Source organism: Sinocyclocheilus rhinocerous, unplaced genomic scaffold, assembly GCF_001515625.1.
Source record: "Sinocyclocheilus rhinocerous isolate Xijiao unplaced genomic scaffold, SAMN03320098_v1.1 scaffold492, whole genome shotgun sequence".
NCBI lineage: Eukaryota > Metazoa > Chordata > Actinopteri > Cypriniformes > Cyprinidae > Sinocyclocheilus > Sinocyclocheilus rhinocerous.
The window spans coordinates 1,309,402-1,324,379 of record NW_015626069.1 but is presented as its reverse complement, the minus strand read 5'-3'; the positions used below and the strand labels follow the sequence as shown (position 1 = coordinate 1,324,379).

The 14,978-nt window shown below is 40.1% G+C and overlaps 1 protein-coding gene across 2 annotated transcripts in view; it reads left to right on the top strand.

The window, feature by feature from the left end:
- Positions 1–14,978, top strand: part of macf1a (microtubule actin crosslinking factor 1a) — a 201,704-nt gene that overhangs the window by 181,270 nt on the left and 5,456 nt on the right. For both annotated transcript variants that reach the window (XM_016515233.1, XM_016515239.1), the window contains 27 exons: positions 166–391; positions 486–712; positions 1,308–1,430; positions 1,553–1,654; positions 1,743–1,844; positions 1,927–2,100; positions 2,466–2,621; positions 2,708–2,905; positions 3,122–3,250; positions 3,760–3,942; positions 4,086–4,241; positions 4,383–4,589; positions 4,674–4,793; positions 4,889–5,058; positions 5,156–5,315; positions 5,766–5,960; positions 6,069–6,341; positions 6,464–6,652; positions 6,751–6,862; positions 7,380–7,534; positions 7,686–7,848; positions 7,937–8,091; positions 8,191–8,265; positions 8,986–9,003; positions 10,068–10,185; positions 10,613–10,675; positions 13,364–13,575. In XM_016515233.1, the coding sequence (XP_016370719.1) occupies positions 166–391; positions 486–712; positions 1,308–1,430; positions 1,553–1,654; positions 1,743–1,844; positions 1,927–2,100; positions 2,466–2,621; positions 2,708–2,905; positions 3,122–3,250; positions 3,760–3,942; positions 4,086–4,241; positions 4,383–4,589; positions 4,674–4,793; positions 4,889–5,058; positions 5,156–5,315; positions 5,766–5,960; positions 6,069–6,341; positions 6,464–6,652; positions 6,751–6,862; positions 7,380–7,534; positions 7,686–7,848; positions 7,937–8,091; positions 8,191–8,265; positions 8,986–9,003; positions 10,068–10,185; positions 10,613–10,675; positions 13,364–13,575 (4,161 nt within the window). The remainder of the gene's footprint in view (positions 1–165; positions 392–485; positions 713–1,307; positions 1,431–1,552; positions 1,655–1,742; positions 1,845–1,926; positions 2,101–2,465; positions 2,622–2,707; positions 2,906–3,121; positions 3,251–3,759; positions 3,943–4,085; positions 4,242–4,382; positions 4,590–4,673; positions 4,794–4,888; positions 5,059–5,155; positions 5,316–5,765; positions 5,961–6,068; positions 6,342–6,463; positions 6,653–6,750; positions 6,863–7,379; positions 7,535–7,685; positions 7,849–7,936; positions 8,092–8,190; positions 8,266–8,985; positions 9,004–10,067; positions 10,186–10,612; positions 10,676–13,363; positions 13,576–14,978) is intronic.

The following is a 14,978-nucleotide window of genomic DNA, read 5'->3' as shown; positions in this document are numbered from 1 at the left end:
TCTGTAATACTTGTCCTAAAGAATTCCTATTATTTAGCACCAACTTCCTCTACCCCTTAGCATGTGTCTGAGATAAATCTTCCCTCCTCCTTATGCCTGGTCCTTCTACAGTTACTTTTGTGTACTGTAGTTGTTCTGATTGTTGTATTCCTTCTCTCCATTCAGTTCCACGATAAGATGGACCCTCTTCTGGAGACTCTGGAAGGTGCAGTTCAACGCTTGCGGCAGCCACCTCCAGTGGCGGCTGAGGTGGAAAAGATCCGGGAGCAACTTGCGGAGCACCGGGCTACAGGACTAGAGCTGGACAAACTCCTTCCATCTTTCAGCGCCCTGTGTGCCCGAGGAGAAGAGCTCATCAGTCGCGCCCCACACGACGATCCTGCCGCCCAGGGTAAAGATCTTTGATCTGAAATGACACTATATGGTTGTATGAAATGCTTTATCCTATATGTTTTGGTAAATCTGTAATCTGTTCCCATCCTCAGCGGTGCGTTCGCGACTCTTACGGCTGCGTTCTCTGTGGGATGAGATCAGGCAGAGGGCAGAGGAAAGAGAAGGAAAGCTTCAGGATGTTTTAGATCTCGCCGGAAAGTTCTGGGCCGACATGGCCGCTCTGCTAAGCACACTTCGTGACTCTCAGGATATTGTGAAAGATCTGGAGGACCCAGGGGTGGATCCTTCACTTATAAAACAACAAATAGAGGCAGCCGAGGTCAGTCCAACAAGAGAGTCACTAGCAAGACATGATGTTTTTTTTTTGGTTTAATCAAATTTTCAGTGGGGATGTACAAAAACTGCATATTTTCAAAACTGACTCGTCTGTAGGATGCCTAAATGGCTAGTCAACTAATCAGTCTTAAAGAAGCTCTGTATTGATCAGTGGTTCGCAACCACTAGGGGGCATCAGCAAAATTACAAGGGAACTGTTAAAAACAAATAAAGTCAATGTGTAAACTGAAAGTTATTTCTTGTATAATATTATAATAGAATAAAATAATGAATAATAAAATAACAGCATATTTCCCCCCCTTAATAACTGTTGTTTTTAATTGAAGAATAAATTATTGGAACTGAAGAGCAAAATGTAAGCTTTTTGTTCAGTTACGGTTAATTAAAAAAAAGATAGAAAACAATCAGCTTTGTCATAATTACAGCAGAAAAACTGTGAATAGCCTAATATAGGGAGCCGTGTGCAGTTTAATAAAACACTCCTTAATGGGATTTTAGAGTAGATCAAACTACATAATATTGTGTCAAGACAACGATCTCAAGAGAATGTATTCATTATGTTTTTGTCTCACACTCAGGCCATTAAGCAAGAGACAGATGGGCTGAGGGAAGAACTGGAGATCGTACGAACACTTGGAGCTGACCTCATCTTTGCCTGCGGAGAGACTGAGAAACCAGAGGTCAAGAAGACCATCGATGAGGTAAGAGTCTAGAACAGTGATCATTTCAGCAATGGTACAACAGTGATAACAGAGCAATTTCACTCACATTTACACAAACTATCTCCCTGTTGTTGATTTTGTGTTGGTCCTTTGACACTCAGATGAATGCAGCCTGGGAAGGCTTGAACCGCACGTGGAGAGAGAGAATGGAGAGACTGGAAGAGGCCATGACTGCCTCTGTGCTGTACCAGGATGCTCTTCAGGTGTCTATCACACTATTGGCACCACAAAATCTGCCCTGATTGGTCAAGCCAACTGTGTGTTCACGATCATTGCGTTATATCTCCACAGGGCATGTTTGACTACTTGGACAATGCTGTCATCAAACTGTGTGACATGCCAGCTGTAGGGACAGACCTCAGCACTGTTAAACAACAGATCGAGGAGCTCAAGGTTCGAATCAGACATTGTCTACTCTTATCTCTAAAATCACGTTGAGAAAAAGATTGACCGTTTTTCATTTTACATGACACAGCAATATAAAGTGGAAGTTTACCAGGAACAGATTGACATGGAGAAGCTTTGCCACCAAGGAGAGCTGCTGCTCAAAAAAGTGAGCGACCAAACAGACCGAGACATGATTCAGGAGCCTCTCACTGAGCTACGCCACCTGTGGGATAACTTGGTGGACAAAATCACAATCAGACAGGTGTGGAAATACAGACCATTTTCTTATCTCAGTCTACTTTTGCTTTTACAAAACAATTACTTATAAAACAGATCATTCAGACTCTAAATTCAGATGAGCCATGTTCAATAGCATTGTAAAATATAGCCAAACACACATTGATAACCTCAGATTAATGCTCCATAAAGCAGCCTACAGTTAGGCTAATGAATTATGAATGTATTAATAATAATAATAATATTAACTCATTATTCAATATTGGTATTGTAAAATGAAATGTGAAAACTAATATCAAATCAATTTAAATTAAATTCAACTGCATTTTAGAGGGTAGACAGGAAATGCTCTTACTCTTGATTGTATTTTGATTCTGTCTTCTCTCTCAGCACAAACTGGAGGGTGCACTGTTGGCTCTAGGTCAGTTCCAGCATGCTCTCTCTGAGCTGCAGTCTTGGCTCAGTCACACTCACGCCACACTGGACACCCAGCGACCCATCAGCTCTGACCCCAAGGCCATCGAAATTGAGCTGGCTAAGCATCATGTATGGCATATTTGGGACATTTTTATGTACTCTACTTTTTTATTTCCTTTTTAAAGCAGTTTCCTTTAATCAAGCTGTCTTTGTAGGTTTTAAGAAACGACGTGCTGTCCCATCGGGCTACAGTGGAGACAGTGAACAGTGCAGGCTCTGAGCTTCTGGAGTCCAGTCCTGGAGATGAAATCAACCACCTGAGAGACCAGCTGGATGAGCTCAACCGCAGCTGGAAGAACCTTCTGCTGAAGACTGATGAGAGGCAGAAGCTTTTGGAAGCTGCCCTGCAACAGGTGCTCTAGATATTACTACTGCATCATTATACAGAAAGATCTGATTGAAAGCACCATTAAAAAAACAAGTGCATCTGCATATGTTTGTAGCCTGAAATGCATAATTTGCACCGTTTGAAGGGTTGCTGTGCAGCGAGAATGGTTCTCTTTAATATTGTAGTACAGGTGTCCTATCAATTAGCTCATTGTCTTTCCCTTGCATGGTTTCTGTGTCAGGCGGAGTGTTTCCATGGAGAGTTGGAGGAGTTTCTGCTGTGGCTCAGACGCACAGAGAGTCAGCTGTCCGCTGCCAAACCCACAGGTGGCCTGCCTGAGACCGCCAGAGAGCAGCTGCAGCAACACATGGTACACAAAATGAGTTCACCTCTAGTCCACTCATTAGATATCAGCCACTCTCAAATATGCAACGTATTAGAGCATTTATTTTATATGTTGTTGTTGTTATTATTATTATTATTATAGCAAATAAATATTTATTTAGAATTTTTGGGAGAAAAAAGAAATTGCATGAAATTAAGAACATTAGTAATATGTTAAATACTGCCTTTGCATTCTATTAGGAAAAGCCTAATTGCTTTATATTGTTATTTGTTGACAGTGCTATTTGAGTGAATTTTAATATTTTGAATGAGATTTTTTGTTTAAGGTTTAGTAATTTTGTGCTTTTGTCATTTTTATTAGTTTTGATTTTGTTATGTCTATTTAGCTTTAATTTATTGGTTTTAGTAATTTACTTAAACATTTTATTTCAGTTAGTTTCCAACATTTCTAATATTCAATAAAGTTTTTAATCTGTTAGTTATATTTAATATAGTTATATATAATCAACTTATCCTGCTCTTTCCTGTTTGTAGGAGCTCCAGGCTCAGTTGACCCAGAGGACTGAGCAGTACCATCGGCTACTGGATCAGGGAGAGTCCATTCTGCTGGCCAGAGGAGGGGAGGATGCAGGACCTGGTACCACCCAGACCCAGCAAAACCTGGCCATGCTACAGAACAAGTGGGCCAGTCTCAATACCAAAATGGATGACAGAAGGGTGAGGGATCCAAAGATAGATTCATGACCTTACATCCATGTTTAAATAACAGATTTGATCATTAATGAACAGATGAATGAAGTATCTTATTCTGCTTTCCAGTTCTAAGATACCTCTGCCTGTGTGTTCGTCTCTTTCCACAGGATAAACTGGAGGAAGCCGTCTCGTTGGCAACAGGATTCCAGACCTCCCTGCAGGACACCGTAAACTGGCTGACACAGGCAGAGCAGACTCTCAACATGGCTCAGCCACCCAGCCTCATTCTCGACACAGTCCTATTCCAGATAGATGAGCACAAGGTTGGTCAGAAAATGTGACTTGCTTAAGTAGTACACATATTTTTTGCTTTTGATAAGAGGGGAATAATGCTACTGTTTATGTAAAATAATTGAATACTTTTGAGTAACGTAAGTCCTTGTCTTCATTCCTGTATATTTCAGGTGTTTGTGAATGAGGTGAACACTCACAGAGAGCAGGTTCTGGCTCTGGAGAAAGCTGGCTCTCAGCTGCGGTTTGCCAGTCTCAAACAGGATGTGGTTCTCATCAAGAACCTGCTGCTCAGTGTACAGGCCCGCTGGGACAAACTGGTGCAGAGATCACTAGACCGAGGACGTCACCTGGATGAGGCCCGCAAGAGAGCCAAACAGGTACTTTTTGGTTTACCTCACTCTGTCTGTGTTGCTCTGTTCATGCCTTTCTCCGTCTGATGTTGGTAGTCTTCTCTTGTCTAGTTTCATGAGGCCTGGAGGAAACTGACAGACTGGTTAGAGGAAGCAGAGAGCAGGCTGGACTCTGAGCTGGAAATCTCTAATGAGCCTGACAAGATTAAAATCCAGCTGGCCAAACATAAGGTACAGCACGCATGCATGCATTAAAATGTTTTGTGAAGTTGAAAACTTTTAGACTTGTCTCTCATGCCCTCTATCTGTTAATCACTGTACTGCAGGAGTTCCAGAAGTCTCTTGGCTCCAAGCAGCCAGTGTATGACACCACAGTGCGCTCTGGGAAGGCCATGAGAGACAAGGCAACACTGCCAGCAGACACACAAAAACTGGACAACTTGTTGGGCGAGGTCCGTGACAAATGGGACACAGTTTGTGGAAAGAGCGTGGAGAGGTGAGAAATTCTGCCATATGACTTCACCCATTTGGGTAATGATTGAATGTTGAATGAATTGAAGAAAAGAAAATAATTTGGAATGTTTTCTCTTCAGACAACACAAGTTGGAGGAAGCCCTCTTGTTCTCAGGTCAGTTTGCTGAGGCTCTCCAGGCACTTGTTGACTGGCTATATCGTGTGGAACCTCAGCTTGCAGAGGACCAGCCTGTCCATGGAGATCTGGATCTTGTTTCCAACCTAATGGACTCCCATAAGGTACTAATGGGGTGATTCTCAGGAAATCTTGCTTTAAAAGACTTGCGTCAACAAATTTCCTATTTTGTCATTAATAACAAGGTAAAGTATCTGTGAGTTTTAAAGTAGTAAAATTTTACTCAGTTTAATCTTTTTTTTTTCCAATTACCACAACAGTCTGAAGATGTCAATACCATTAGGAGAGTTGATTAGTAACAGTCAAGCACAGTTACTTGAAACTGTGAAAATGTGCATATTTTTAAATCAACATTTTTATTTGATATTGACTGATTTCTCTCATTACCGCAACCGCTTCCACAAGTTACTACCTAATATTCAATATTTTTTCTCAATATTTTTTGATCACATTGTGTCATCACTTACACAGTGAGGCTTGAATGAGACCTTATACTAGGCATTTCTGTGTAGGACAGAGTTTTAAGCAGTAGTGCTTTATTTATTGTTCCTCAGGTCTTCCAGAAAGAGCTGGGAAAAAGGACCAGTAGTGTACAGGCTCTGAAGCGGTCTGCCCGAGAGCTGATGGAGACGGGCCGGGACGACACCGCCTGGGTCAAAGTTCAACTGCAGGAGCTTAGCAACCGCTGGGAAACAGTCTGTGCCCTGTCTGTTTCAAAACAGACTCGCCTCCAGCAGGCCCTCAAACAGGTACGTCTGACTGTTTTTAGGTTTTGAATGAAACCAAGAGTAGTGTAAATATTTTCTTCTTTCTGTCTGTCTGTCTGACTGTCTATTTTTGTCTCTCTTTTTCTGCAGGCAGAGGAGTTCCGCACAGCTGTTCAGATGTTGCTGGAGTGGCTTTCGGAGGCAGAGCAAACATTGCGCTTCCGGGGCGTCCTGCCAGAGGAGGTAGAGACTCTGCAGGCACTACTGCACACGCACCGGGATTTCATGCAGACAGTGGAGGAGAAGAGAGTGGATGTCAATAAAGCTGCTGGCATGGGTGAAGCCATCCTAGCTGTGTGCCACCCAGACTGCATCACAACCATCAAACACTGGATCACCATCATCAGAGCTCGTTTTGAAGAGGTATGAAGCCTGTCTGGGCCAAAAGTTAGATAAATGATAGTCAAGCAAATGTCTCAACCTAATATAATAAGTCTGAAGTGCGTATATAATACAAATGTAATATTATAATATTTGCACTACAGGTGCTGACATGGACCAAACAGCACGAGCAGCGCTTGGAGACGGCTCTGACTGAATTGCTCAACAATGCTGCACTACTGGAGGAGCTGTTGTCATGGCTACAGTGGGCGGAGACCACACTGGTGCAGCGTGATACTGAACCACTCCCCCAGGACATTCCTCAACTGAAGACACTAATTACAGAGCATCAGGTGAGCGGGACACCTCCATTCATCAGCGGACCCTTTTAATATTAATTGCATTGTTTAGTGCTGAGAGGTTTCTTATTGGTTTTGTTTTCTTCCATCAGGTGTTTATGGAAGAAATGACGCGAAAACAGCCTGATGTTGACAAAGTGACAAAGACATACAAGAGGAAACCAGCAGAACATTCCAGCAGCCTGTCAGACAGGAGAGGGGCCCGTAAGAGACTTTATCCTCATCTGCACTCATGCTGCATACAAACACAAAACCTTTACATTCGTTACTGTTCAAATGTTTGTGGTTGGTATGATTTTTTTTAAAATGTTTTTAAAAGAAGTATCTTATGCTGGGCAGCATTTATTTTTTATTTGATTAAAAATACAGTAAAATTTTATGAAATATTATTTCAATTATTGCAACTTTTGAGCAGAAGTGTAGATTTGAGCTACAATAACTGTGCTCACTGCTTAATACTGGGCAGTGTATACTGTATACTGCCTATTATGTTTTAAAAATAGGATGTGAAAGAGATTAAGCAATTATAAAGGATAAAAATGAGAAAAATAGAAATTTAAGGTCAAGCCAAGCACAGTGCATTGTGTAGTCAGTCACTAAGGTATTCCATATGTACAATAAACGTGTATGCTGTGCATAGTATGCATACTAATATACCTCAGAATTCACTTAGTACAGTAGTATGCTATTCTGAACATACTCTTCTGTGCCCTCCTTACAGGAAAACACCAGCAGCAGCAGCAACAACAGCACTCAGTACAGGTAACCGGTGGTAACCCTCGCCTCACCCAGCTCTGCTCCCACTGGCAACAAGTGTGGCTGCTCGCCCTCGATCGCCAGCGCAAGCTGAATGATGCTCTCGACAGACTAGAGGAGGTATTGCATCTATTACTACATTATTATTATTATTACTATTCTTTTTTTACTCTTAATTTTACTCTTTGTGTAATAGTAGTAAAATAAGTGATTTAAAATGATGAAATCTGAACAGTAGAAGTAATAACTCGTGACTTTTCTCCACTCACAGCTTAAAGAGTTTGCCAACTTTGACTTTGATGTGTGGAGGAAGAAATACATGCGCTGGATGAACCACAAGAAGTCTCGAGTCATGGACTTCTTCCGACGCATCGACAAGGACCAGGATGGAAAGATCACTCGCCAAGAGTTTATCGATGGCATCTTGGCATCAAGTACGTCCTCATGGACTTGCCTGCTAATCTTAGTTTTCATGTACCTTTTTTAATTGCCAGTTTAACTATGCTTTTTTTTTTTTTGCAGAGTTCCCAACCAGCAAGCTGGAGATGACAGCTGTTGCTGATATCTTTGACCGTGATTGTGATGGCTACATCGACTACTATGAATTTGTGGCTGCTTTGCACCCTAACAAAGATGCTTACAGACCCACAACAGACGCTGATAAGATCGAAGATGAGGTATGGACGATGACAAGAAAACGAATGTTGTGGGTTTGGCATGATAATGAACTTTTGATGTGTTTAAGCTGAATTAAATCCACATTTTTTGTATCCCAGGTCACCAGACAAGTGGCCCAGTGTAAGTGTGCCAAGAGGTTTCAGGTTGAGCAGATTGGAGAGAACAAGTACAGGGTGAGAATCGGGTGCCCAATAGTAATAATCAAGCAAGAATTCAATGCATTTAATATGACATTTATAAAGGTACATAAATGAGCTGCTTTATCACCACACCTCCTCATTCCGATCATACCCAAGCTTGCCATTGTAATATTACGACTCTAACCAGCATCACACTCTTTCAGTTACATCAGTATGACTTGGTCATTTTGGAATAAAGGTGCCTTGGCAGTTTTGTGTGTGTATGCAGTACCACCATAACACTTCACACCCAACTAATGATCAACCCATCAGACGTGGCTGCTGCAGTCAAGATCACTGAGTGGTCTTTCATACCTCAGCATCATTATCCATTGGTTAATGATCTTTGACAAGACCGTTTACTAACTTATTGCATTGCACAGGCTACAGATCCACAATGCTAACTCCACATCCTGATGTTTGTCCGTCTTTGTCTGTCTTTTTACTACTTCACCTTGTGTGGTGGCCTCATTGTGTTTGTTTTCAAGCAGCCATTCACAAGCACTCTACCCTGCTTATAGCAACAAATCACACGCCCCCCATGGGCATTTTCTCCATTGTATGCTATCTTTAGGAATAGTTAAAAGGAAATGAATCGTTATACCAAAATAAAAGGTTAATGTGTTTATGTCTGTATCTGTTATTTCACTCTTTTTTTTTCTTTTTTTTTCCTCTTGTTTTATTCCTCCTCCATGTGCACCGGACTTTTTGTAGTTCTTCCTTGGGAATCAGGTAAAGTGAACAGTGTGTTTGTGGCATGTTCTCTGAAATCTGTTGCCTTTGCACAGTTCCCATGAGCTCCCACTGTAGAAGCTGGTCTTTTATTCTGGGGGTTTTCAGACAGCCAGATCTAAATCAGTACACAGGACAGTTTCTGCATGGACTAGCTAAGAATTCCCTGTGGACAGCCCACATTCTTGGCTGCTGTCTGAAATGGGGATTTCTTTAGTGCCTTCCTGCTTTCTCAGTGGGCATTTCCTGTCTTGGGAGACAAAAAATGCAGTACTATTGCCAAAATATTAAATGCATTTATATACGCCTTCCAAATCCAGAGGCAGATTTCAAAGGTTCAGCTTATGTGTCGTGGTTGGGATGTGCTTGTTTTTTTATTGAAAATGATTTATCATGATCAGGAAATGGTTCAGATTTACAGGGCTTTCTGTTATGACTTTTTTGGCTTTTGGTGGAGGAAAACTATCCAGTGGCTGATTTCTTGACTTAGAGAAAATAAACCTTCAACCAAAGCAATTCTTTGAAGTAAAAAAAGAGAAATTCTAGAGAATTGCTGTGGTGTGGTGTTTATTGTAGAGATGGGATTTGAACTGGGCAGGCTTTAACATTAATCATGTAGATTTAAAAAAACGTGGTTTGCTGCATGTCGCAGTGTGATTTCCTTTGATTTGCCTGGTGCTTCATAATATAATTAGTATAATTAACAAATTTGAATATGATCTTAAAGGAATAGTTCACCCATTGTAATTCAGATTATTTGCTAAACCTCATGTTATTTCAAACTTTTTTTTTCTTCTTCTGTGGTACATAAATGGAAAGATTTTGAGGAACTTTCATGCAAATCGTATTACAAATGCAAGTCCTTCAAAAATGTTCACTCTTTTTTTTTTTTCCACACTAAAAATGACCGGTCTGGAACAACATGAGCAGAATTTTTGGGTGGACTAGCCCTTTAAAAGACATTCTGAAATTATAATCCTTTATCTCTCTGTCTGTCCTGTTCCCTCTCTTATCCACATTCTTTCCTCTCCACTCTTCCTCTTCTTTCCTTTGCTTTTCCTCAGTTCGGAGACTCACAGCAGCTGCGTCTTGTACGAATCCTGCGCAGTACAGTCATGGTTCGAGTTGGAGGAGGGTGGATGGCGCTGGATGAATTCCTGGTGAAGAACGACCCTTGTCGAGGTAAGTCTGACATAACAGCTGGAGGAAACTTGCTCTTTAGGGACATGAAATTGATTCCAGGAAGTGCTCAACACTGACAGACAGAGTTGTTGACACAGCATTATTCATATTTCCACTCAATACTTTTATCATTTATCTCATCATCTTTCACTCATGTATTCATTCTTTTCTATGAGTGTTCTCATCTTATCAGTACTATCTGAGTTCACTCTCATCTCATCTTCCATCACTTCCTATTACTTCCTGATCTCTTTCCCATGGTGGTTGTTTTTATATGCATGGCCTACACATTTGGCCCTTTCTTTCTCTTTCTCCCTCTCATCCTCCTTTTTTATTTTGTACAATTGTAGTGCATGGTGCATGTTCCTTAGGTCTCTCCCTCTCTCTTTCTCTGCCCCTTCCCCTATCTCTCTTTATCTCTCCCCAGTGCAACATCCAGGACTTAAAATCTTCCGTTCTGACTCCAGCAGCTCCATATCATCTCGCATAGGTTGGGTTTTTCTCTCTCCTTCTAGTTCGGATATTCTTCTTTTTCACTCGTTTGGTTTCCCTCTCTTTCCCTCTTTTTCACTCACACCTCGTTTGGTTCTTTGTTGCTTTGCTGTGCTTTGCTGACCGTGACACTGATTCTAATCGGCTCTCACCCTCACGCCTGGAGCTCATAATGAATCAGTTGCGCTTTGAGAATTCTGGCTCAGTCGTGTTTACATAACTTCCTGCATTTTGATTTGAGATACTTAATGCATATTTATATTCCAAAAATGGTGTTTGTAGACAGTTTATTCCCTTTTGTTGCCAAGCAAGAGATCTTAATGGAAAAGTTCACCCAAACATCTTTCTAAACATGTATGACTTTTTTTCTTTTGTAAAACATAAAAGAAGATATTTTGAAGAATGTTTAAGCTGCTCTTCTATACAATGCAAGTAAATGAGGAATGCTAGATTTAACGTCAGTAACATTAAACACAAATCAATTTGAGGTGATTGACATATGCTAAATTTCTCATTAATACATGTTTGGAACGAATTGAAGGTGAGTAAACGATGACCGAATTTTCATTTTTGGGTGAACTATCCCTTTCAACAGAACGTGAGTGTGCGTATGTGACTCTTTCTGTGGGATGGTGTGAATGCGTGTTTTCATGTTGTCTCTTGTGTCTCTCAGTGACGGTCACTCCTGGCTATTTCTGCTGCAGAGGTACCTCATCTTCTCTCCTTTCTCACCTCTTAACTCTTCTCCTGTTTGACGGCATCTGTCTGTCTATTCCATTCTGAGCCGCTAAACCTTTTTGTCCAGCTTTGGGTCCATCCCATCACTGCTGTGTCTTTTAGTGTATGTGGAGTGTGTGAGCGTGTGAGGTCTATGTGTCAGCTAGCATCATGCTAACCATTCAAACCAGGCTTGGCCAGGCCTGGACTCGATTCCTTTTATGTGTGTCCTGGATGAATATTGCAAGTGTAAAAGCATCCAGGACCCAGGGTGTGGCCAGGCTTGGGGTTTCTAATATTGTTTGAAGCAACTCTTGAAGAGCAATTACTCATGGAGAAATGAATTACAGGCCCCACCAGGCTTGTGGGGAGGAAATTATATGGTGCGGCAGTTATCGACTGCCCTGCTCTGACTGGGTTTGATGGAAAAGTGAGTGTCATGCAGTGTTGGGGAAGCTACTTTGAAACTGTAGCTTGCCACGCTAAAAGCTACTTATAATTTAAAGTAGTTGAAGTACAGTAAAATCACACTTTTTGAAAAATTAATTAGCCACACTACACACTAATACCAAAACAGTAGCTAAGGACACAAACTATGTAAGTGACTGACCACTGATAGTTTATGGCAATGTCAAATCAAGTGGCTTTTATTTATTTTAAGAAAGATAGATAAGGTAATTTTTAAGCAAAACATTTAACAAAAAGACGTTTGTTAGATAATAAAGCAGTTGAATCACTGTTCTGGATTAAGACAAAAGAATTGTGACTCTTTGTAGTTGTCAAATATTAGTGGGTCAGGTTGGCGATTAATGTGATGAACTACATCTGTGGTTAGGACACCTGCTAAACTTGAGGAAAATTGGCTTAATAAATACAACTAATTGGAAACCAGTGTCATTTTAGTATTATTTTTACACTATTAAAGTTTTTATGTATATTTTAATAGCTTTAATACATGAATTCGCTTTTTTTTTAATACATTTTAGTAATTTGGTTGTGCTTTTGTCATTTTTTATTTATTTTTTTATGTTTCTATTTACTTTAGCTTATTTTAGCCAAGGCAACATTAAGTTTTTCATCTAATATTTAGATTTAGCTTTTTTCAATTAATGAAAAAATTTAATCGTTTACTTTTATTTTTAGTTAACAATAACAGAACACCCTACGTTTATATAACTTTGTTGAAAACATTGATGAACAGCAGCATTTGATTAAATGTTTTGCTACAAAACAGTAGGCATAAAATATTATGCAGGGACTGAATGAATGCGCAATTAATTATCTAAACGATTACCTAAAATCCCAGTATAAGGGAATGGTGTTTGATTGTTGCATTTTGCTCGTATGTAAGGCTACATGATATGTCCTATTGTAACACTACTGAAAAATTTAACTGAATTTTCTGTGCTTTTAGTTAGATACTCCCCAACACTGATGTCTTGAGGGCATAACAGGGAACTTCTGACCACAGCTACTGCTGCCATTGTGCACAGCCCTCTCTCTCTCTCTCTCTCTCTCGCTCTCAGCTGGCTGCTCTGGTCTGTGTGTTGTGCAAGGGCTGCTGCGTTGGGTGTCTGTTATTGAGAATGCTCCATGGAAGCTTGCGTTGGTTTTCAGTGTTTGCTAAAGCATTATCAGGCATGACCCTCAGGTATCTCTCAACGCTGTTTATGCGTGTGCACTCTTTTACGTGGTGGGCTGAGGGAAGCTGTGCTTTTTTCTTTTTTTTTAGTGAGTTCTTGTTTTGAAGATGCTTGCTCTGACTCACTTCACTGTTAACCCCCTGCATCGTGTCCACCACGCACACTGACCGCTTTTAAAGTGGGTAAACGATCCCTCTGTCTGCATTGAGTCAAAGCAGTGGGCCGGAGGAAGTGCTGACTCTCTCCACTCACACTGCTCTCCGCCTAATCATCGTCCCTTACAGCCTAGCAGCTGATTTAATTTCTCCTCCTTTCATCTTCTGCAGCTCGTGGACGTACCAACCTGGAGCTTCGAGAAAAGTTCATTCTTCCAGAGGGAGCTACGCAGGGTCTGGCGGCCTTCCGGTCCCGGGGGCGGCGATCCAAACCTTCGTCACGCACTGCCTCGCCCACCCGTTCATCTTCATCTGCATCGCACAGCGCCCACAGCTGCGCCTCTCTACCCTCCGCACCCGCAACGCCCACAGCCTCCTCAAGGGTGAGTGACCCCATATTACACTCCATAAGGATATAACCCGTACTTGCTGTTTGTTGTGGGAGCATGCTTATACACTAATATTTTCATGAATAATCTCTAAAAATCAGTCTCACACAGTTTACTTGTATCATATGTTACTGTTCAAAGGTTTGGGGTCAGTAAGATTTTTCTTTTTGAAAGACGATAATACATTTATTCAGCAAGGATGCATTTCATTGATCAAAAATAACATTAAGTACTTTCAAAAGATTTAGCTTTGCCATCACAGAATATATTTGGAATTATATTCAACCAGAAAACTGTTATTTTAAAGTTTTTAGTGTATTTTTGGTCAAATAAACACAGCCTTGGTGAGCATCAGAGACTTCTTTAAAAAAAAAAAAAAATTTAAATCTTACCGACCCGAAACATTTGAACTGTAGTGAACATTTAATCACAGTTTATCTATATACAGTTGTGCTTGTTTACAAGCATTTGTATAGACAGCATTTGCAGAATCGGTAATGATGTTTAGCATTTTACAAAAACAAGAGATAAAATCTTAAAATTACTACTGCCCTGAAGATGCTGACACATAACAGATATGTGCATGTCTTTGCATATATATATGTATATATGCGGTACAAAATAGGAGCCAAAATCCAATTATAATGAGAAATATCTTGCAGACTCTTTACAGTTGAGCACAACTGTAGATTCTCTTGCAAAAGCATTGGTAATTAATGTCCTTTTTCGCATAACACATAACATTATACTTCATATCGGAGTGTTCTTCATGGTCTTTACATACATCTGTGTGTTTCATGAGTATTTGAATATGTCTGATTGCTTGTATTTTATGTTGTCATCTAAAGTTTAAACACTGAAAAGATATATCTAAGAAAATGTTCCCAGAAACCTTTAATTCGTTAGGCCCTATATTAAATATGAACAAAGTTTTTAATACTGGTTTAATACAGTGCCAACCTTTTTGGATTTTTTCAATACACACCAATAAATAAATTTTTTTTTTTTTTTTTACTGATACAAGCTAATTTGATATTTTGTTATTTAAATGCAATGATAATTGTAACCCTGTAAAGCCTGACATATTAAATGATAGTCAGAAATATATATATATATTGATACATCAGGCTTTTATGGCACATATAGTATGATATAGTGAGAATATGGTGCTGATAGCTTATAATGTAAATAAATGAGGTATTTAGTAGAGGTCGACCGATAGTGGATTTTGCCGATACCGATAGCTAGGTTGGACCACACTGGCCGATACCGATTAATTAACCGATAGTTTTTAAAATGGATACTGAACAAAAACTAAAATAATGCTTTATTAAAAAAACAGTACTGAACCGTAGTAGTAGTAGTAATAATAATAATAAAAATGTTGAAATTAACAC